The 22,441-nt window shown below is 39.5% G+C and overlaps 2 protein-coding genes across 4 annotated transcripts in view; both read right to left on the bottom strand.

Moving 5' to 3' along the window:
* 5-HT2A (5-hydroxytryptamine receptor 2A) overlaps nucleotides 1–22,441 on the bottom strand; it is a 108,656-nt gene that overhangs the window by 29,231 nt on the left and 56,984 nt on the right. Inside the window, exon 1 of one of the 3 annotated variants that reach the window (XM_069047922.1) lies at nucleotides 16,229–16,590. The exons of 1 other annotated variant lie outside the window; for it this stretch is intronic. The gene's annotated coding sequence lies outside the window, so the exon portion shown is untranslated. Of the gene's footprint in view, nucleotides 1–4,182; nucleotides 4,268–16,228; nucleotides 16,591–22,441 lie in introns of those variants that run through there. One more of the 3 variants, XM_069047924.1, reaches the window with a different exon arrangement.
* On the bottom strand, nucleotides 18,389–19,221 carry LOC138131541 (uncharacterized). Its single transcript, XM_069048604.1, has 3 exons — nucleotides 19,037–19,221; nucleotides 18,788–18,987; nucleotides 18,389–18,738 (listed from the first exon to the last, which is right to left on the bottom strand). Exons 1-3 carry the CDS (start codon nucleotides 19,173–19,175, stop codon nucleotides 18,412–18,414), a joined length of 666 nt encoding a protein of 221 aa, XP_068904705.1. The 5' UTR covers nucleotides 19,176–19,221; the 3' UTR covers nucleotides 18,389–18,411.

The following is a 22,441-nucleotide window of genomic DNA, read 5'->3' as shown; positions in this document are numbered from 1 at the left end:
GACTCTGCTATCTTTGTAAAAGTCAGGATACTAAAAATTACAAATCGCGATTATTCACCATTTTGGGAAAGTTTTTCCTGGAAATTTGCAGAAAGTACATCGGATAATTTAGATAGCACAAAAAGACTCACTTCTACTCTTAATGATATAACCTACATACTAATACTTTGCTAATGGTCAAATTATCAAAAAAAAAGACATTTAGAAATAAGAAATTCAATTTGCAATTCGTTTGTAATTTAAAAATTAAATAACTAAATATTTTGCATTCCGTGAATTAAATTGTTTCTCGAAAGAAATCGTTTTATGAAAAACATTTCAGGAGCTAAAAGGATTTTATCTCCAAATATTTTAGAATAATGTATTAACCTTCACGGTCCTGATTTAAACCCAATTGAAAACATGTGGGACCATGTTGATGGTTTAACTATTGCAGGAATTTAGAACAACTATTCCAATACATGAAGAATCCATTAAAACTTCATACTCAGAACTTTGTTTCGTTCTTGCACTTGTCAATATTTTTTTCTAATTTGTATAATGCAGGATTCAAGCTGAACATGTCGTCGCTTGAGCCCGTAACTTATTCTCTTTTCTTTTATTCAGAAAATTACTATTGTATATTTTTTTTGTATTATAAATAATATACAGACAGACTAATTCTAATCCCAAACAACGACATACAGGGTGTTATTGAAATGCGCGGCAAAATTTTAACCACGAGCTACTGGCTTCATGTAGAACTCGGAAAAAATATTTAAAAAATAAAATGGCTTTTAATTTTTGAGCTACAATTTTTTTAATTGCTTTTAGTGTTCTACGTTGTACCACAACCTCGTAGGTAAAATTTCGGCACATATTAAAAATACACCCTTGTAGGTATATCATATTTTATAAAATGTACACCAATAAAAAAATAAAATGACATTTATTTTTTGACATAGAATTTTAAAGTATTTTTTTTGAGTTCTACATGAAGCCAGTAGCTCGTGGTAAAAATTTTTCCGCACATTTCTATAACACCCTGTATAAGTCAATTAATAACGTCAGTGAAATCAACTTTTTGGTTTTTACAGTTCCGAGTAAAACAAATTTCATCGATATGTTTACTGTAATTTTTATGTATTGGGAATTGTGGAAACTTCTTGACCTATCTTCACAGAGATACTGTTCACGTTAATAAAGCTGTAATGCATAATTAGTAATACTGTAGCTATTGACCAGGTTAGCTTTGATGCATTGTTATATAAATTCATTGTTCTCGAAGCTGTGATGGACGTTATAGGACGCAATCGATACATCAAAATTCAAAACTGGCTACGAATCAAATGTTCCGCAGGGGTCCACTTCTGTTTACATTCCACAATGTACATCAGTCTACTTAGGTTACGCCTACGAATATATTTCGCTAATTAGTAAGTGTGTGTAATAGTTATTTATTTCCACCTTCTAAGTAAATGACACTTTATAGGCATTTGTGGTAACTAAGTAAATGGGTAGTGACAGGCAGAGCCCTGTAATATTTAACAGGCACGTAGAAGAGACCTGTAAAGACTTTACAAGGCTCATCAAAAAATAATAATTAATCAAAACTAATTAAATGATTTTTGAAAAAGTTTATTACAAACACAAACAAATTTAACTGTCAATTGTTGCAATTACATACGTTAATAATGCATTTTGATCAGTTTCGCAAGTCATTTTCATATCTCTCCTGGGATCGAATCAGTAGAGAACTGCACTTGCAGCGTTGGTAATTCCGTGGTTATTTTCTTTCATCTCAAGAAAATCACCTTCAAAGTTTTCATCGGGCATTAAAGTCATTCTTTCTTTCTTTTTGCAACAAATTTCTCTAAACTTCTGGCAGTATTTTTGTTGTTTATGTCAACACCATGACGACGTAGGTATAATTGCCCCAGCGCCTTTAATTACAAAATTTTTATAAACATAAATAACAATTAAAAACCGTAATTTAAAGGCTGAAGGTGGAAATAAAAGTTTGTATGCAACTCGCTTAGCAATTAATCTTTACTGGGCTTACTGGCTTATGGAGACTCGTTCCTTAGGTCACTCGTCCCGCAAGCGCCAGCGCGCCCGTAAAGATTAATTTACTAAGCGCGTCACATAAAAATATAAAATGGAGCTGCCGATATCTCGCCCCAAATAATTTTTTTGTTGCAAATCCCTCAACAAACAAAATTCCGTAATAAATGTATACGCTGCTGCAGGATATGAAAAAAAAAATCATCCGGTAAAAAGTCTCTTTCGCCAACTTCGCAGTGGAAGGCTTTGAAGTATTTTCCAACGAATTTGAGCTTTGTTTGTTTATTCCCGGCGTTTTTTCCGAATATTTGATTTTTGGAGAGATGACCGCGGACCGCTCGCGCCTCGAAGCATGCAGAACCGGTGGTCGTCCCGAAATAAGTTTGATTTATAATCGCATTGTGCTATCTGCGCTATTTATCTGGAAGGAGGCCAGAACCGAAATGATGAATCGCGGCCGATCTAACGACGAATTGACCTTTATTTACAATGTACGGTTTGTACTAATAACCTGGATGTCGCGATTTGACAAGTCGCAGGCCTCCCCGAGAGTGCGAAGAACGTGCGGATTATAAACGGACCGTTAAAACCAACCAACTTCCAAGTCGCATTAGAAGGATCCCGAGAAAAATATTTCGGCGGCGGAATTCCAGGAACCGCCCGAATTCTGGGTCGGGACCCCGCAACGACTCTCCAGAGTCCCTTAACGAAAGCCGGGACCAGCCCGTCGCACTTTTCTCGGGGAAAAACGCAGGTTAAGTGCGGCGGGATTAGCCGCCGGACCGAGGGTGCAGCTCCCGCCGGGAAAAGGACTAATTGCTCCCCTGGAGTGTCAAACTTGTTTTCCCGATTCGCTAATTCGTGATTGATTTCGCGAAACCGAAGCGCTTCGGCTAATTTAATGAGCGCATTCGTCTTTGACATTGTTACGCTCGACGCCGAATTTATCTGTTGCAATTTGCGCGGACGTGTTTTAAATAAATTTCGCTTCGACGAATTCCGATCGAAACCGCAACGCCGACTCCGGGGGCTCCAGGTGCGGCGAGATCGCGCCGCCAGATACCGAAAACGGCCCCGGATCCCTCGAAATATGCGTATTTTTTCCGGCGACCCGCTCAAAAAACTCCGGAACGAGTGTCGGAGCGTTACAGATAACGTTTCTGGGGTAATAACGCGAAATCGTAAACGCTCCGAGCAGATTTTATTTCAGATCTGGTCCGGAGAACGTGCACAATGTTGCAAGGTCGGCGAGCGTGTCTGGCTGGAATTCCACCGGATTTTTTCGACGACGATGCATCAATCCGATTGACCCGGACCCGCCGTGAATAGTCAATTTTACTAATTCCCAGAACGATACATTATGACACCTCCAACTCCGACCGCGCAACTAATTATTCTCGCCCGACTCCATTTAATTTTACTAATTTCCTATAATCCATCCTAATTAACACAATTTTTACTAACCAACAACATATCATGACCCAAACGTTTTCACCAAATTATTCATTTGCAACTGACAACTCACACTTCGGTGCGGTATTTACTAATTACCAATTAGTCACAATGAAGTACAATCCTGCAATTTTACTAATTCAATCCTGTCGCCCCGAATTCTGGTTTCAATCGCTCTTCTAGACCTGCCACTCTTATCGAGTCCTGAAAATTCCCTTAATTTATGCCGTACCGGTTGCATCGATTTTTTTTCAGGCCATCATGAATAATCAGTCGGGATTTTGTCCTGTCGGTAATGGGCGATGGAATCCGAGTGTTTGAAATGGAAAGTTTACGCGCGATAAATATTTGGTTATATTATACAGACTGCCGTAATGTAAATATTTGGCCAATATAGGTTGGAAGAGTGCCGAAAGAAAATTAATAATAATTAAAAAATTGATTCGACGAGTGACTCGCGCCCCCGACACGTGCGTCCCTCCTTAATAATTCAATTAATTTAATTAGGAGGGCGTATTTGTTTTCGCTCGTCGTCCGCCTTTGATACATATTTCAACGAGATTTTTGCGACGGGGGGGCAGCGAAGACGCCGTTCTCGGAGGGGTGGCGCGTGCGACGTTTTCACAACGATGCCGGAATTTTTCCCTGAAAGCGCCAACCGCTTAATAAAATATGGGAACCACTTACGTTCGGAATATTAGATTTGATTCGATGCACTTTCCCGTTCCCGTTTCCACACTGAACGCAGAGACGGTAAGAGTCAAGGTCGAGGCGGCGCGATGATAATGATAAGCTTTTTATTAAACCGGCACGTGAAGATTCCGGTGGGGGCGTGCGAGGCGGAACGCATAAAAAAATTGTTGCGGCCGTAAAAAGTGGGAAATGGTTGCCAAGTCGGTCCACCACGATTCACAGACCTGTCGACATTGACCTCGTCAGCTTAATTTTTTTTTTTGGCCTGTTGATTATTATTCCAACAACAACAATGAACACTGTACTGTACCGAACAACAACAATGAATTCAGCACTGTACTTTTTACAAGGCGTTGAGTAATTAAAAGTAATCATCAATTAAATTACGATGATATCAAATTCACATCCTGTTAGAAGCAACAAAATCAAAAATATTCTGCAAAACGCTACAATAATTATTATACTAATTTGAGGCAATGTAGGCGATTTATCTTACTAATTCGCGTAACTAATTACGTTGCCTATTTTACAATAGACAAATTAATTCCAGAGAGTCAATTATTTCCCTATTCCAATTAATTAGAATCACTTATTGCTAGTATTCATTTTCGATTAATTAGTCCAAATTAATTTCGACATTGTAAATAATTCACAAGACAATTCTACTGAACATTACAATAATTTGACTAATTGGACACTAATTGGGACAACCAATTGTACTACGTAATTCGGGCTAGTAATTTCCCAATTTAATTTTTATTTTTGTTTGAATCGGCGCAAACGTCGGTTAACTTTTTTCCATATTTATCGACTTCCCGGCGTGAAATTTGAGGTAATTAATTACCCGGGATTCGACTTCCATCGATCGGCCCCAAATTAAATACTCGAAAATCCGCCGTCACCGCGAAAATCCCCCCAGGAAGCCGTCCCCGGCTCGCGAGAAATGCAAATTTTTGACAGACGGACCGGAGGCATCGAGTGCACATCTCATGAATTCGTTAATTAAATCGATGAGGCACAAACAACCCCAAGGGGTGGTGGAAAAAGTCTCGGGGGAGGAATTCATCGGCGAGATGATTTTTCACTTACGACCGCGCCGCCAACCTGAAAGCTCCGATATTACAGGAAGTATTACGTGTTCGCGAGAGCTTTATATAAATTTTAGTGGCATTACCGCCGCCATATTTTATCTCTCCACGAGGTCTGTGCTTTCGGTAATTTTTCGGTTCTGGCCCGATCCGGGGCGATAAAGGGGACGAATTAGAAGCGGCGCCGCATTCATCAATACCGTATTAGTTGGGCCATCACATTAGGGAAGTTCGGGCCGCAGAACTAATCCATTTGCGTCTCGAGGTGGGGAAGATCGCCGGCACGGGTGGTACTCGCGCGGATAATTTTAGACGCGCTTCTGGACCGACGTTTGCCCGTCTCTTGCATAACCACAGGTAACGGACTAAAATTAACGCGCGCCCATTGTGCTAACGAAGAAGATTAATCGTCGTGGCCCGGAGCTTCCGCACTCCGGGCCTTGGAGTGTCAACTCCTGAGTCGATTAATTCGTCGGGGCATTGTAAACACACCGTCCCGATAAAAACTACAACGACAATAAAATGTCTATGCACAATAACAGCGATAATGTCGTAACCCTGAATTATCGCTTATAAATAATTTTCGCCTGCATCAAGACCGTTTCTTTGTTCTCTTTTTTCCCCTTTTCCGTATTCAGAAATTGTTTATTGACACACACGGACATGTAAAAACACAAGTTCCCCGAAGAAAAAATTAAATAAGAAAGTCACAAGCGAAGCGGACATTTTGAGCATCATCGAAACGACAGAAGTTTTCTAGTTTGGTCGTGAGTGAGTGGTGAAAACTACTCCTGGACGAAGGACGTTCTGTATTGCCAATTTTCCTCATAGGGAATAAATAATACACGGGCTTAGAAAAATTCAGATGGTTTGAGATACAGCATCGATCTGGAAATTTACATATTTCCGCCAGTTGAACATATCGAGTTGCGGATTCAGGATTCGGTGTCAATCAGGCAATGGAAACTCACGAATTGTTGCCAAATATTTACAATTTGTGTAATGTAACGCAAGAAGTTATGTAGATCGTTAGCGTATTTGGTTAAAGGTAGTGTTTTGTTGAAAAGGGCACGTCAATTAATTTGTACTCGTGGTAAATGAAATTGTTAGTTTAACTAATAGGGAAATTAAGGGAAATCGCTCCAAAAGTGAGTAAAAAATATTGGAACAAATTATAAATACAGAGTGGCTACGAAAATTGGAGTCACTTTTCTTCATATTCCCAAAAGATAAAAAAAAAATATATTTAATGAAATGGCAACATCGAATTCAATATTTAGTGCAATTGTCACTATTTTTAACAATTGTCAGTTACGTGAAATAAACCAATGTTGGGCAAATGTGGAAAAGTGAATCCAATTTTCGTAGCCACTCTGTATAGCAAGAAATATATTTTTGTCATGGCCAGAACAGAAGCATGTTTCGGCAAGGTTCTCGAATAAAGTTCATCAATCATTTGCCAACCACTCCTCGCTCCTTTAATTAAGCCATCGATACAGTTCCACATGTTTTCTGTGGGGTTTAAATCGGGAAACAAGTTCAGATGGATGTTTAGGTCATTATCTCTCCATTCAAACTGTTCTGGAACAGGAATTGACGCGTTCTATTCTAATTTCAATAAAATGTCAAAAATAACCCCAGTCTTCTGTTCTGGGGAGTCTTAACGTTTCCACAGTACTATGGAAATGTCATAAAAATGCAAATTGGCCAGAGATTTAACGCACGTAAACTTAATGGGAAAGCTTATCAAGAACAAAGTTAAAACAGAGCAAATAAATCTTATCGGACAAAGCAGAGAATAACGTTGGAATGAATTTGAAAAATCTTTCGATGTCAGTTTTGGGGAGAAATTTTGTTAAATTATTCTGATCGTTATCTGCTGAGTATAACGGATTTAGATCCAAGGTTCAAATAATTCCTAATGGTCAGGCATCCAGAACCTAATTTATTTGTTCCACAAACGTGACTAAATTGTACTTAAATGTTCAGTATAGAAAATTAATTACTTGTTCCTGAATCTGCACCTGTGTCGCGAACGGAGTTGATCCAGTCTCGAAGACGATCGAAGATTTTCCACAAGTGTTTCTTTATGTGTGTTCATTTTATTTGTATACTTCGCCAATGCGAAGTAACCTATAGGAAATATGCTTTAAAACAAGGAAACCGCATTGGTGTACGTTTTATAAAATATTATATACAGGGTGTATTTTTAAAATGTGCCGAAATTTTGCCTACGAGGTTGTTTGACAACGTAGAAGTCTAAAAGCAATAAAAAAAAATTGTAGCTCAAATAATAAATGTCATTTTATTTTTTGACATAGAATTTTTTAGATATTTTTTCAGAGTTCTACATAAAGCCGTGGATAAAATATTTGCACAACTTTCAATAACACCCTGTATTTATTTTCAATTTGTTAACACAGTTTATTACCGTTGGTTGTTTATTTCTACATAACCTGCTCCTAGTTAGATCACATAACCACGACTTTAACGAAATATTGCACATTTACATTGGTGTGACGCAAGGATCAATTCCTTTACTTTAATTGCTGCAGCAAAATGCAAACTTTTTTCCTCGCTTGGCTCGATTTCGCTCGAAATTTTTCGCATATCTTCACTTGTTTGTATCCTCGTAACTTTTATGACTACGACTAGACCCAGGTAAATATTCCATAATCGTTTTCTGCCGTATTACAATTTATAAACAATTTACTGCACTGCCATGCAGTTTTATATGATTTCTTCTCTCACCTCCACTCTCGACTATCTCCTCCATAAACTTAAATTTAGATGTAATGTTCACGATGTTAATTTAAGACTCTTTAAAAAACTATGTGAGCTCCATTATCGTTGGGTTTTATTTAAGACATCGTTTTCATAGGGCTCTTTTAAAGTATATTACACATTATCTAATGGCGTATTAAACGTAAAACTCTTGAGAGCTTTTGCACAGATATCAATACGGCAGCAGTAATTAAATTGAAACCATTTTTATCAAACATGACTTAATTAAGCAACCACAAGAAAAATATTAATTTAACCTAGACATTCAACGGAAGCCGAGAATGAGAGTTATTATTATGATAACGAGCTTGTCAAAACAGAAATGTTCTTCTTAGCCGGACAAATTCTGTAGTTAGTTATTCCTGGACGACTTCTCGTTATTGTGTAATAATTTTTGTGACTGTTACAATGAAAAAATAATATTTACGCAACGTTCCCGTGCTCCACTTCACAAAAAAATGAACCTATCACAATCGTGTAATGGATTATGCTAAATTGTTGTTACACAACTTAAATTTGACCAGACTAAACATGTCTGGTCTCTCTTTTCTTGGTTGTTTAATTTTTATTAAAATATACATTTTCGTCGTTATTTCCGCTTGCTTTCACACTTATTTTCTCCACTTCACTGATTATTAAATTTCTTTTTGTTTATGTAAGTACAAATTAAGCTGAGCAACCAGTTAGGCAAATAATAATCCATTAGGGACATTTACATTTTAAGATTTACAAAATTTGAATTTCACGAACGTAAATAAACAAATTTGGACATAAAATATGTTGTCGACTGTGCCTCTTCCTGCATCCCGTATCCTGTTTAACGTTCCTTCCAAGTGGAAAATTTTCTCATGTTTGACTTTTGTTGGATTAAAATGAAACATTTACACCCAAGAACTCTTGAACAACAACAAGAATAAATTCCCTGTTTTAATCCTAAATAAAAATTTGTCGAGAATAGTTATTTGTAAATGAAGGCCGCGAAATCATTCTTTAACGTAGCGAGAGAAAAATCGTCGCCGAGGCCGCGTGCGGCCGAGGCAGACAATCTCGAGGAGTATAAATAATCGTAAAAATGTCGGAAGAGAATTGTAGTGAAAATGATGGTCCAGACTTAAAAATTACGTAATATAATTTCTTCGGTTTGTAATTTCGTACCCGAAAAATCTAAACAAACGCCACTCTTACATGATTTGTGTCAAATATGAAAATGACGTTCACTTTAACGGCCGCGACTTTGGATTTCGCGGCCTCTTTTAGGTACGCGAAGTGCTCGTTTCGCGTACGGTTGCTCAAAAAATATGTATAAGATGCTTTCCCTTTTATCGTGACTTGTCAAATTTATAAAATGTTTCATCGTGAAAAATCAGTTAAAAAATGCGTTATTTTAAAAGCCTTCACTGACTGTGTAAAACACGGATGTTGCAGCGAAACTCGAAAATTTATTGGGCCACCGAGTACATCAATTCGAAACTTGGCACAAGAATTTATAAATTTGGCAATTTAATTCCGGAACGTAATTATTTAGACTTTTATGTTCTACCGTTCGGATGAAAGATTTTATAACAATAACAAAACTGTGATGGGCATCTTGAACCGTTCAGAAGGAATTTGTATTTTTATTTTTCGCACAAACCGAAATTTTCCCTGTTTGCACTTGTTCTCTTTGTCAAAGCATACCTGACATCAAAACCGTGTTCCCAACTCAAACATCATCCCCACCCGCGCAGACCCCCAGGACTACAACAACTCTCCCAACATAATTCGATAGAATTGATGAATGGTCGCGATTAAAAACAACACACGTCCACTCTTACAACGTCGACACGTTCAAGCGGCGTTTTAATGAGTTCCCTATGAGCTTTTAAATTGAAACTCACCCGACTGACGCCCTCGATTAGTTTTATTTGGCGGAAAATGCGATTTTTCATCGGGATGCATCCGTCGAAGTGGCCGTTGCAAGGGAAAATTACTGGATAAACAGGACCAGGTGATTTATTCCGATTTAAAAAGAACCACAACAGAGACGGACGCGTGAGTAATCTAACGAAAATACATCCGTAATTATAGATAATAACCTAAAGTGTGGCTTATTGACGACAATTATCTAGTTCGAAGCCGTAAAACCCATCTTTCGGCCTTTGAAGTCCGATATTTCGTCCGAAAATTATTAGATGGACCGGTTATTATTATTTTTTATTTAGACCATAAAAAACCGGGAGCTCTGCACAGGTTATATAATTTTCGCCCCCCTCCCTGTCGTCGCTTCCTATTTATAAATAATTTCCAGATCGGTCGTCTATTTTTATTCCCATTATATTGTTTGCATTTCGACAATCATTAACACTAACGAAACCTAATAACTGGATCGTCGCCAATTCGGTGTGTACTTAATAATTCGGATGTGCGTGTACCGTACATCGGGGTTATTTATCAGACGGGACCCCCCCGACTCCAAACATAACTTTATGTGTATACCCATCTGTTTACATCGTGCATCCATATAAACTGCAAACACGATTTTATGGAACTATATTTGGTACAATATTGACGCAATGTAGCGGCCCTGACGCGAGACGAAGTTGCGGTCATTTCCCGTGCAAACAGGCGGGATGGCCCGCTCCGGGACTAAATTTAGGAGCGGGCCGGGTCCTTTGTTTGGATCGTCCGTCTTTTAATTAACTAATGTCCTTTGTCCTTTGACGGATATGCAAAAAGCCGAATTAAACATCAATATTCGCGCATCAAATTCCGAACAAGCGCAAAAATGAAAGTAGGAAAGCGGTCGGTTTTCCATTGGAAAAATCATGCGGAATTAAAACGAGACTGGCCGCTTTCAGCGTTGCGCGATTTTCAAATCGACACAATAAACTTTTTTTTTTATATTTTTCCGCCGATAATTGTAAATTGATGAGCGGAAGGAATTTCTGCTTCTGCACCCCATCGGAAAACTCCAGACGGAGATTTGAAAATTGGCCGACTAAGGCGGGTATATTATCCCCAGTCAAATAAGATTTTTATGAGTCCGCAATAACCATTACCGTCACAGAATTCATAGGGTAGTTTTTCAGGTTTTAGGATTTTTTAAAGCGCACTCTAAACCCCTTTAACGGTATGTTTCTTCCGTGGAATTAAAATGAGACAGATCAAACACAAAATGTAACGAATTAGAAAATTTTAAAATTACCTAACACGTGTACTACACTTAGGAGAAGGACATTTCAAGATTATATCAAGTTACAATTAGACAGTCCCTTTGGATCAAAATTTTACGTCTTCAAATGACAGAACATTATGCCAATTTTCACTTTTTCATTTTTCATCCAAATGGCGTCGAGTAAAATAAAACTGTTGACTCTTCAAAATCGACCCCATTAACATGAAAAACGGCTAAACACGCGTCAAATGGCCACATTTCAAGAGCCCAAATTTAGCTGACCTGACAGGATATGTTTGCTATACCCAACAGAGTAAAATTTTATGGTTCTCGAAATTTTTATTCCAAATTTGAAATTTTGAAGATTAGCTGCTTGAAACTAACTCGGTGAAATAATATTTTGTGGTCTCATAATAACCACCGTAGAATTTACCATTACGTCGTCAATCAATATTTTGATTGAGCTTATTATGAAATGAAACAAGCTTTTATGGATTTGTTTATAACTAGTGGTCGCCCAGCGGTCGAAATTCGACCGTTATTCATTAATTTTCGAGTTATTTGAAAAATACGAACGATTGGAAAAATGAAATATACCTTGGCTAATCCATATTTAAAAAAACAAGAAGGCGTTTTTTTTTACATTTCCTTGTTTTTTTTTGTTGCCATACTGGCCAGGTTTCGCCAAGGCTACACAGTTCATTTGCCTATCTTTTTAAACAAAAAATTAATACAAAAAATGAAATAAAGAACACGTGCTTCGTATTTTTTATATATGTATTTTTTATTTAAACAGAAATCCGGGCGGTTAAAAAAATTTAACTTAAAATAGTTTCTGTGTAGACGATTTTTTTTTTGTAGAAACTCATCGGTCATACCCTTGACCGTTATATTCCGAAATATAAAATTTCAAACCATCTATTTGCTGCGACGTACAATTCACCATGTGACTGGCTGCCTCAATAAAATTCCATTTTTTTCAAATGTTTGTCCTAGAGACTTATTTATTGTCATCGCAAATGCAGGTATAATTGGAAATTGAGTTCTTTGAAGGTTAAATGGTAAAATAGTACCGGAATATGTTAAATTTATATGTGGAATCAAAATTCTCTTATTGCGTGCGGTTCCAGTTAAAACTTCGCAATCAATAGCATTACGATGCATACACTTGATGCGCATTCTTGTTCCATTCAATAATGATTCCTTTGTATTTAAGTTTCATTTCAAACGTATTCCTGAAACGAATTTTTGGATATCTGTTGAAGACACCTTTGAGAGTTGACACATACAATTATGTTCCCACACCAATAACAGGATCATTTAGTTTTACAGGTAATTTAGTTGTGTTATTGCGCGTTAACGAAAGGCTAAAACCAAAAAAATTCTTTTTATTGTTTAACAGGATTCATTACCCACGGCCCGTTGAATAATTTCAAAATTCACTGCAAATATCATAACAACTAATTTATGAAGTCTAATCACAACTTTTAAGCATAGATATCAATAACACAAATACATTTTAAAACGTCAGTTTCAGTTTGTCTAATAATGAAACTTATTTATCAATTTCTTTTCATAGCGTAGAAAAAGTATAGTTTTCTATTTGCGGATAATGGCTATTACTCGCTCGGAAAAATTACGCCACTCGTCTGCGGCTCGTGACACACTCACGAGCAATAGCCATCATTATCCGCTCATTGAATATTACAGTTTTACTGAAGATTTTTTACATCCTTCCTATCTTCTGATAAAATTTATGTATTGAAGTAAGGATTAAAATTCCATACATTTATGTCGTTTATTTTGGACAAATCAAAAAAGAGATCACACATTACTTTTCCACCCAGTGGCGGCACAAGGAGGGGCAACTCAAAAAGTTTAAAAAGTAACAGGGACCAAACGCTGTATTTTTTGAAAGAGATTTTTATCCCTTATCTAACAGCAGAACCATTTTTTAAGCTGAAACAAAAAAGGACAGGAGTAAATTTCGATATGTTCGACGCATTTAACTAGACATATTGGGCGTGAATTAGGCACGAAATTGGGTAAATTCGACCACAGAGGTTATTCCTAATCTTCCCTTCTTCTCAATGAATTTGAATACCGTTTGGCTAAAGGCCACGAAACTGATAGAAATCGTTTTGAGAATTTAATTTGATGAGATATTTTTATTTACACTAAAGTTTACTGAAATTATTTTTTCTGTTGATCGACTGATTTAAAAAATTCTTTCTCTATCGGATAGAGATCAAAAAATCCCTGGGTGTTACCCCCTTACACTTCCGTTAAATGGAATAAAAAAACTCAATTTTTCTACTGCCTTCTCTAAAGTGTCACATTTTGCACTGACAAATAGTGTATAAAACGTCACTTTAAATACAATTGTTCATTGGTCACAACTTGATGTCCATTCGGGCGTTTTCGACATATTAAACACGCTCGAAGTTTCTTTAAACACGGCTTGAATTTTTTGGAAATATTTAGCCCTAGATCAAGTTGGTATTTTGACGTTTTTCAGTTTCATATCCGGCGTAAAAGGAAACGTCATTGCAGTGAAATAATTCGTTCTATTTTTCAAATATGGTTTCCTATTCGGTATGTTCATTTAGGTTGTATGTTTAAATTAACGTTTAATAAAAAAGTTGCTTATTTCATTTGTTTGTTTCATTTGTTTATTTGGTCGTAGAAAAAGTATAGTATCCAACACGTTTTATAAACTTCTCTAGACACTTGTTTATTAAACAGTAGCTCCGCGACGTTTCGCTCGTGCCTAACATAAAACTCATGTCTAAAGTGTCGTTTATAAAACTTGTTGCATAATATACTATTATTTACTAGTATATCTATTGTGTTTTCATTTAGTTGTTGATACATTTTTTTAGTACTTTCCATTTTATTATCCTAAAAGAAATGTTTTTTTGAACATCAGTTTATTTTATCGCTATAAATCTCGGTGAGCGAAGTATAGAATACAAACTTCAGTGAAATAATATTTTATGGCCCCCGTACAAAACTTCACAAAATTCGTTACGTTCTTAATTTCATAAGACGGAAAAAATGTAACACAAATTTTTACTTCTCCACCACTTTACCTGAAATTTCAAAATGGTTTAGTCTGATTTAGAATGCCTATACATATTATGCTCAATCAAATTAGATTTTAACCAAAAACAAGAATACATCTGTATAGGTACTCGTATAAATTCGAGTGTAGCAAGCGAATTTGCAAACGTTTGGTAACGTGTGTTCAAAAGAGCGTGTGGTCAAGTGACCTGCTTTTGTTTCCATTAACGTATTGCGTTGCTTCATCAGCTGTCAAGTATTTCGTGTAAAACGTGAACAACCATCAATACGAATTTCAGAAACCAGTGAAAAATCTTGGGAAATGAACCGAAAATTCCAATTTGTCAAACACGACAAATGAAGGTACGATCAAAATGAGACTGTGCACCTGAAGGGTTCATCAACTGAAAAGACGTTTGGAAAAGAAAGAGAAAACCACGACCTACTTGGCCACAAAGTTATTTGAACGCTCGTTACAAGTACAGAACCGTACAAGAATTTTCTGCAATTTAATTTGTGTCCGAGACCCTCACCCCTTCCAGATTTTCCGTTCTTCGCTTCACTTTCCCATTTCTTGACCACCTCCCGCTATTATTAACCGCCTTTGGCCGCCGCCTCGGCCAAAAATCCGCCACCTATATATCATCCGACGTGTCGGTTGCAGATGTTGTAATTTGTAAATCATGATCGTTAATCCGTGACGTTTTTATGTACGCCGCACGGAATGGAGTGGTCGCTCCCGTCCCTCCATCGTGGAAATTAATGAATGAGATTGATCGTAATTGATATCCGGATCGGCGATCAAAGGAAAAGAGCGGACATGAAAGGTTTCGTGTTGTCCGGGCGTAATTATAAGACGTTACACTTTATTTTGAAATCGACGGGGGAGCCATTCCGGGTCGCCTTTATGGAATATCAAGTCCGGAGCCGTCGGGGGACCACGTTAAGACGTGTGTTTGTCTTGTCTTGCCCGAGGATGTTTATGTGTTTATATCTGGTGTAATTGAACACGTCGTAAAAGAAATGTTTACTTGTCCATCAACCGGCCAATAACGGCAAGGAGTATTTATTTATGCGTCGATTTTTTTCGAAAATCGTGTCTTTCTGTGTGTTCTTCCGTACCCTCTGATGGCCACTTCCGAAACGTCGACCAGACTCCTCCACTTCTTGCCCACGATAAATCATAAGTTTGACACGGGTCGGTTTGGATAATAGTTCCGGAGTTTTTCTTTCATTATTTAAATTTTCCGCGTGTTTCCGGCCAGACGGATTTATTTCCAGCGGCCAAAGGGCAAATTACAAAAGGCTCCACCCCCCAACACCCATCTCCAAATAATCTCCACCTCCACTATTAATTCTTATTAAAATTAAATTTACAAAATCCCACAATTAAATACCAAAAATATCTGCACACCAATGGACAAGAGGATTTTTTCAGTATTTTTCAAATAAAAAATTATTTGCTATAATAAAATCAAATAAACGCAAAATTATTTTCTGGTGGGCGCTAGACTAATCGCGTTAGCTGGGAAATTTATGCATCTGTTTTTTATCGTCCTTTGCAGGATAATTCGATAATGTGGATCATTTATTAGTCGAAATCGTGTCCCTCCTCCACTTTCCCCTACATTTAAAACACTGACGCTGTACTGTTGGATAATACAAACAAGAAAAAAAGCCGCGTCAAAACATGGCTATTAATTTTTTCGCCTCGAAAAATAATCCCAACGGTCCCGAAAGCCGCCACTGACCTAAGCCAACTCGATTTTTCCCCGACGAAATCCGCCGCTCCCGGCCGGGAACTTCATTATATGGCCCGTTGGGGAGGCGAGATGACAACCAAAATAATGTAGTGCCCGCGAGATAAGTAGACTCAGTGTTTCAACCGCCATCACTCCTGATGGGACGAAAAAGCGAAAAATTAACGCCGCCCCCACCAATTAAAACTTACTTTTCCGAAATTGGTAATCCGGCGGGACACTCCGATGCGACGCCTAATTGGAAAAGTTCTCTGGCACTGGTCCGATTTTCGGAAAAAGCTCACATTTTCCACGTCGAGGTTTTCCGCGCACGTCGCGTGTTTTTTCCTCCGGAGCGAGTGCGTCCGCGTCCAAACGTTGCCGCCGTTTATCAAAGACTGAGCGCGCGCTCCCGGCTCAAGGTAGAAGCGCTCCTCTTGTTTTTGCCAACACACATGCACGACTACGAATTAAGAGTTATGGCCACCCCCGGCTGGGGGCGGCGACGTCGGACCCCGACCGCTGCCGCATTACGGAATTAACAGCGCTGGCAAAGCCGAAAACGACAACTTTTCCCAGAAACGATCTACTGTTGAAAAAATCTTGCGCGAGTAGATAAAACGAGAAGAGGACGTCACGTGGTGGCGAGCTTATGCGATTACCGTGCGAAGTGTAGCTCCGCCCATCCGTTTCTCACCTTAAATCGCATAAAGACTCTCTGCATTATGATTGTCAGTAAACTTTAAATTTATCTAATACCACGAAATCCTGTCGCAACTCTCGCACTTGAAAAAAGAAAAATTCAGGGTTATTTTTAATGTTAGTTGCATCGTACAGTCTGTGCCAATTTGCCACCTACTGATGATTCCGATGTTCTTATACTACGCAATATAAATGGCCGTAATTAATTGGTTACCTAAAAATAAAGCGTTTTTAGATCATCTCATTTAATACATTGTAAATCAGATCCGAAAAGTACCAACAGTACCAGAAACACGAAAGATAAACAATGAAATAATAAATGGCAAAGAAAAGAAATACGAACAGTTTTTATTGTAAAAGTACCAAATTAAGCACAATAATGTTTTAACATCGTAGTGTGCTGCGGAAATTTACCGCCTGCAATTCTGGTGTACTCCTAAAATAAAATTGTGTGATTAGAGAGATTAGAGAGTTTTAAATATCTAACCTAATTTAAAATAAAAAATAGTCACAAATAATTAAAACCAAATCAACCCTGCTGAAATTTCCTCTGTCACTATCACTCGATTAGAATTTTAAGGAAAAAGAAAAAGACAAAACTGTAAATGATAAACAGTGAAAATTGCAAAGTGACAAATGTTTAGTGTCAAATTTATTAGCACAAATCCAGAAATTGAGAGGCGGCAAATCTATCCATGTCCAATATATGTCACGACCAACTACGGCGATGTTTGGAACATTTATAACAACTTCAACTTATCGACGTTCAGCTGTTAATATCTGTGAGGAGTGGTTGGAAGTTGTGCAGTATTGACCATCGATTGAATTAGCGGCCGACTTAATCCAGACCTGTCGCATTTTCGAAATTATCCTCGAGAGCGGCTCCAGGACGACGCGCCCCTCCAAAGGATCATTACGTGGCAGATTTGTGTGCGAAAACAGGCGCACATATCGAGCACCTCTCCAGCAAATGGCTTCGATGTAACGAAACGATTGCATGTCTATATAAAGCTCGCGCTCTAATCTCCTCCCACTCGATCCTTCCGGAACTGGAAACGTGGATGCGGTCCTTCCTCGAAAAATAAACTTTCGCACGAGGTAATTAACACGTGCAAAGCGTCCAAACACGACACCAAAATCGACGATTTACATAACTCGGTTTGAGCGACTGAAATCTTAGTCGGCGCTGAACGCAAACAAATGGACTTCCTGAAAGGTAATCTGGCCTCCTGCGATGGCTTCATTATCTGCCTTCGAAACAATCGATTGCTTGGGGTCTGGACCCGATTTGCATCAGATTTCTTTTTTACTTCTTTCACACAGTTTTTCACCTAAAGGAACACTTCATGTCTTCCGGTCGAACCGGAAATGCTCCAAACACTTGCATCCTTTTCAAAAATGGCCGATCGATGCTAGAAAATGGATTTAATCCGGGAGTTTGTATCGAGACACGCTTTCGCTCTACAACTACCCCATCCACCATCCACCCCCGTCTGCCGACACGTTGATTCCGAGCAGACAATCTGACGGGGCTGGCCGACCAACAATGCCCATTTCTACACCCCCGAGAACTATAAATATGCTAATGTTACTTTGTTCTGTGTAATTCGGCCGTCGCAATGCATCAAATGCGTCTGGAAAAAACCCCACCCCAAAGAGAAACTTTAAAATCGACTGAAACAACAATTTATTCTTAATTTCCAAAAATTTCCTCAATGAGTCTACTCCGTTCGTCCAATTTTGGTTCTTGAACCACCAACACTTCGTAGAAATTTGCTGGTCTTTCGACTTTGTTGAAGACGAACCACAACTGGACGTTTCCTTTTCTGGAGGCGAAGGGCGTCACGTCGCCCACTATGACGACACCTTGGTAGAAAATCCGACCAACGTGCATGATTCCGTTGTTTCCGATGTTGTCGTAGGCTCCGATCACAACCTCCAAGCCGGCCGTGTCCTCTTCGAAGGTCTTAGCCGACGTCTTCACCCAAGAAAAGTACTCTGGATGTTCTGAACACAAGATCTACAAAACCACGTCACCGACTTGTTCGAAAATCGACAAACCCAGAGACCTTCACGTCAGACGTCGCCACCTTGGGTCCGTAACACGGAACGACCACCTCGGTGACTCCTGGGCGGATGTGAGCTACGTAAAAGCCGTGTCCGTGGATGTACGCCTGACCTATGAAGGTCCTCCGCCCGGCGACGTCTCTCCCGCCGGCGATTGCATCGCGAGGGACCACCCCCGTGTACTCCTTCCAGTAGTAGTGCTCTACGATTTTTGATCATCCCCCTGTTGCACTCGAACCTAAATCACTCACCTGAGCCCCAAACTGTGCAGAAACCGACGCACAAGACCAACAACCAACCACTCATCATCATCACGACTAATCGAGATTTAGAAGGTCTCCAGGTCAGGGGTCGACGCTGTTGATAACGGAAAAACATCCAGACTTGCATAAATACGTTCGGAATTGTTCGAAGCGAATTCGTGATGAGGGACGGGTGGATGGTGATGGAACTACAACTATGAAGTGGGTCCCGAAGTCTGATTGAATTCGACGAACAGTCGAGACTTGATTATGCAATCAGAAGTGTACTTAGTTGTTCTAAATGTCGGTGTGATGAGGAGCCGATGGCGAGTCTTTCACGTTTGCGGTTCTACTCGGAATTTATTTCTTAATTGGAATTGTTACGGCGCCAGTGGCACGAATGTGCGCAGCAGATTAATCGTCGCCTTTAGCAGTTTCATAAAAAATTCAAATGTGCTTCGCACTCGACCAGCTTGTCCGTCAACAAGATGAAGCGCACCACAACACGGCAATAAATCGCCAGAGGCTTGACCGCATTCCTGTCGGCTGCAGAATTTTAATTACAAATTTTTTGACGCGATTATGACACAATTAAACTTAAAAACGAAATGAAATGTATGTACACCAGAATTCAATTACACCCAAATCTGGATCTCACGGTGGCTGCTCAAGGGATCAATAGCAAACTAGCTTTTCTTCGTTTTAAATAAAACTTAACACACCTGGCTGTGAACCTAGGAGCATAATCCTGCTGGAAAATGGATTTCCAGTTAATCTACTTACTGGAAGTCGTTTTTGAACATTTTCGAATTACCATTTTTCATCGATTCTCACCCCTGACAGAGTGACACGTCAGTCGTTTTGATTACAAAAAAAAAAAAAGATTCGTCGTGTCCTGAGTCTTTGCGACAGGACTGTGTAGTCCGTCTATAAATATCCGTGATGTGATAATTGTTAATTGACCGTGAGAACCGGAGCCCCATCCGAACTCGTTGTCCATCATTGGATTGATGTGGCAATTTACCCAAAGTGGATTTCGTTCGGCGCTTTCGTGAACAGCTGAAAAATTCCGCTGAAAAAGCCGCCAATCAACGCAAAGACAATTTTTCGGCCTTTTCACTCTTAATTCGATTGCGACCAGTTTCGCAATCAAACGAATCGCATCCACTCCACCGACCCTTCATTACAATTATTAATCCGGTTGTGAAAAATTCGCGAAAAGAAAAATCCCCACCCGGACCCGGCGACAAGCACTCCGGAAACCTGGATGGATAATTGTCGGGGGATTTCCGGCCCGGAACGCATTGTAAACATTTTTAAACGGCCGACCTCCGCCACCGGATCGGAAAAAGTCGGAGCCCGGATTTGTAAACAAATTCGGGCGGATTTGTTTGTCACCGGAATCGCCGCCAAAAACCGAATCGAAAATTTTCCTCGAGAAATTCCAATTGTGGGGGAAGCTCACCCCTCCGCGTTAATTGTCGCCGCCGAATCGAGAGAATGTTTATTCGAGTTTGTTAATTTCTTCGGGCCGATTTTTAGATTTTAATTGTTTCGGTTCGAAGTGGAAGGCGCGCTTTAAAGTGTTATTTATTATCAACAGAAGGGTCGCCTTGTAAACAGAATTGTAAATTACAATTACCCGGCGCTAACCCTGCCAGGATTCGCGCGGTTATAATTTTCAAGGTGTAAAGTGTGCACGTCCTAATTTTTATCCGCCCCAATTTTTGGGGGTGGCTCGGGGTGGGCGCCGCCGGCGAGATACAATTTAATACATAAATGTATCCGAAATTAACTCCAGTTATTTAATTATAGCGGGAGTTTAAGAAAGGCGGCGATGAATATTTCACGTCTTAATTTTGGCAGCGATAATCTTTTCTGCCAACATTCACCCCTTCCCTTTTCCGGGAAATGGGGAACAATACAAAATACCCGAAATTCAAATAATTATATTTTTAATTTTTCGGTCTTCGTTAAAGGTCGACCATCCCTCGAAGGATCCCGCACTCTCCCTTTACGCGGCCACTCGGGAATATCTTGTTAAAATAAAAATCTCATTCCCCTGTCTGGAACAAAAACCTGGATCCCGTTAATATCCCGTTTGCTTTTTTAAATTAAACAAAATCGTCCGTCTCCAAACCATGTTTTCATTACATCAAACACAAAACGAGTAAACAATTTTATTCGGAAAAATTCGCATTACATCCTAATTACTGCTCACGAGAGCACCTCCCAACAGCCCACGCACACCACTTTCCCCGAAATGGAAATTGTGAGAAAGTCTCCCAGGACCGAGCTAAATGTCCTTCGCTCCCACGAACTGACAGCGACGAGCTGCGGGAAAAAAATCTGTAATGTCACGTCCTCGAAGATAGTCCAATCGTAATCCTCCCGGTGGGTCCTTAATTATCAGTTTAATTCGGCGAAACAGCACCCTCGTCAGTGTCGCCCGGAAAGACACGAGGACGAATACTTGGAAGGACCACCGGAATTTCGTCCTGCTCGGAAATTTGGAAAAAACATCCCGTCGGACGTTTCATCTGTGCAAGACTGTACCGGAGGTCAGCCGGGCCAGGACGCCAACCTAAATTGCACTGGAAAACTTGAGTCTTCAGCTGCAATAATTGACTCCGGAATGATGGATCTAGTCCGGACCGTCGCACGACCGAGCGGCACCCCTTTCGACGCCCGCGCTACGCGCACCGCTCCGCGACGCTACCCACCCGGAGGGTACGGACACGCGTCGATTCTTTTAAGCTGTAGTGACATGTTAAAGTTGAAATCCGGAAGCTGAATTTATCTGACGGAGTTCGAGAACGAGGACGGACACATAAGCGAATTAAGACATGAGAGGACGGCGAGGAGGAGGAATATTGACCAAAATAGTAAACGAGGCCGGCGAAATACCGCCGCTTATTAATAGTAATTGTGTGCGAGACGTCGGTATGTAGTCTGGAATTCCTCTTCGGATGAATTATTGCCGTGGCACGCGATACACTGTAATTTGAGCCTTTCACCGGGACTCTGGAGGATATACGATGGAGGCATTAATTTGCCGGATGCCGATGGGTACGGTCTGCGGAGGATCGGTCCGTGCCAAAGATCAACTCTTGTTTTGCAACTGGTTCAACCGGCGCTCGGAACAGACAGAGATGAAGAACGCACAACTGTGTAAAAGAAGCTCCTGAAATGGTATTATTCAAATTCAAATTCTTTTATTTTTCCTGACATAATTCATTATGCATGGAGTCGTCAGAATCACAATAATAACAATAATTACAAAACTTAAAAAATAAACGGATTAATTAAAATCTTCACAAAATCTTCGTCGTAGTTGACTGCGATTTATTATGCATACGCACAGATTTGCCGCCTCTCACTTTCTGGATTGCCGCTAAGTAAATGTGACATTTG

Source organism: Tenebrio molitor, chromosome 5 (assembly GCF_963966145.1).
Source record: "Tenebrio molitor chromosome 5, icTenMoli1.1, whole genome shotgun sequence".
Taxonomy (NCBI): Eukaryota; Metazoa; Arthropoda; class Insecta; order Coleoptera; family Tenebrionidae; genus Tenebrio; species Tenebrio molitor.
This window is presented reverse-complemented; position numbering and strand designations above follow the sequence as displayed.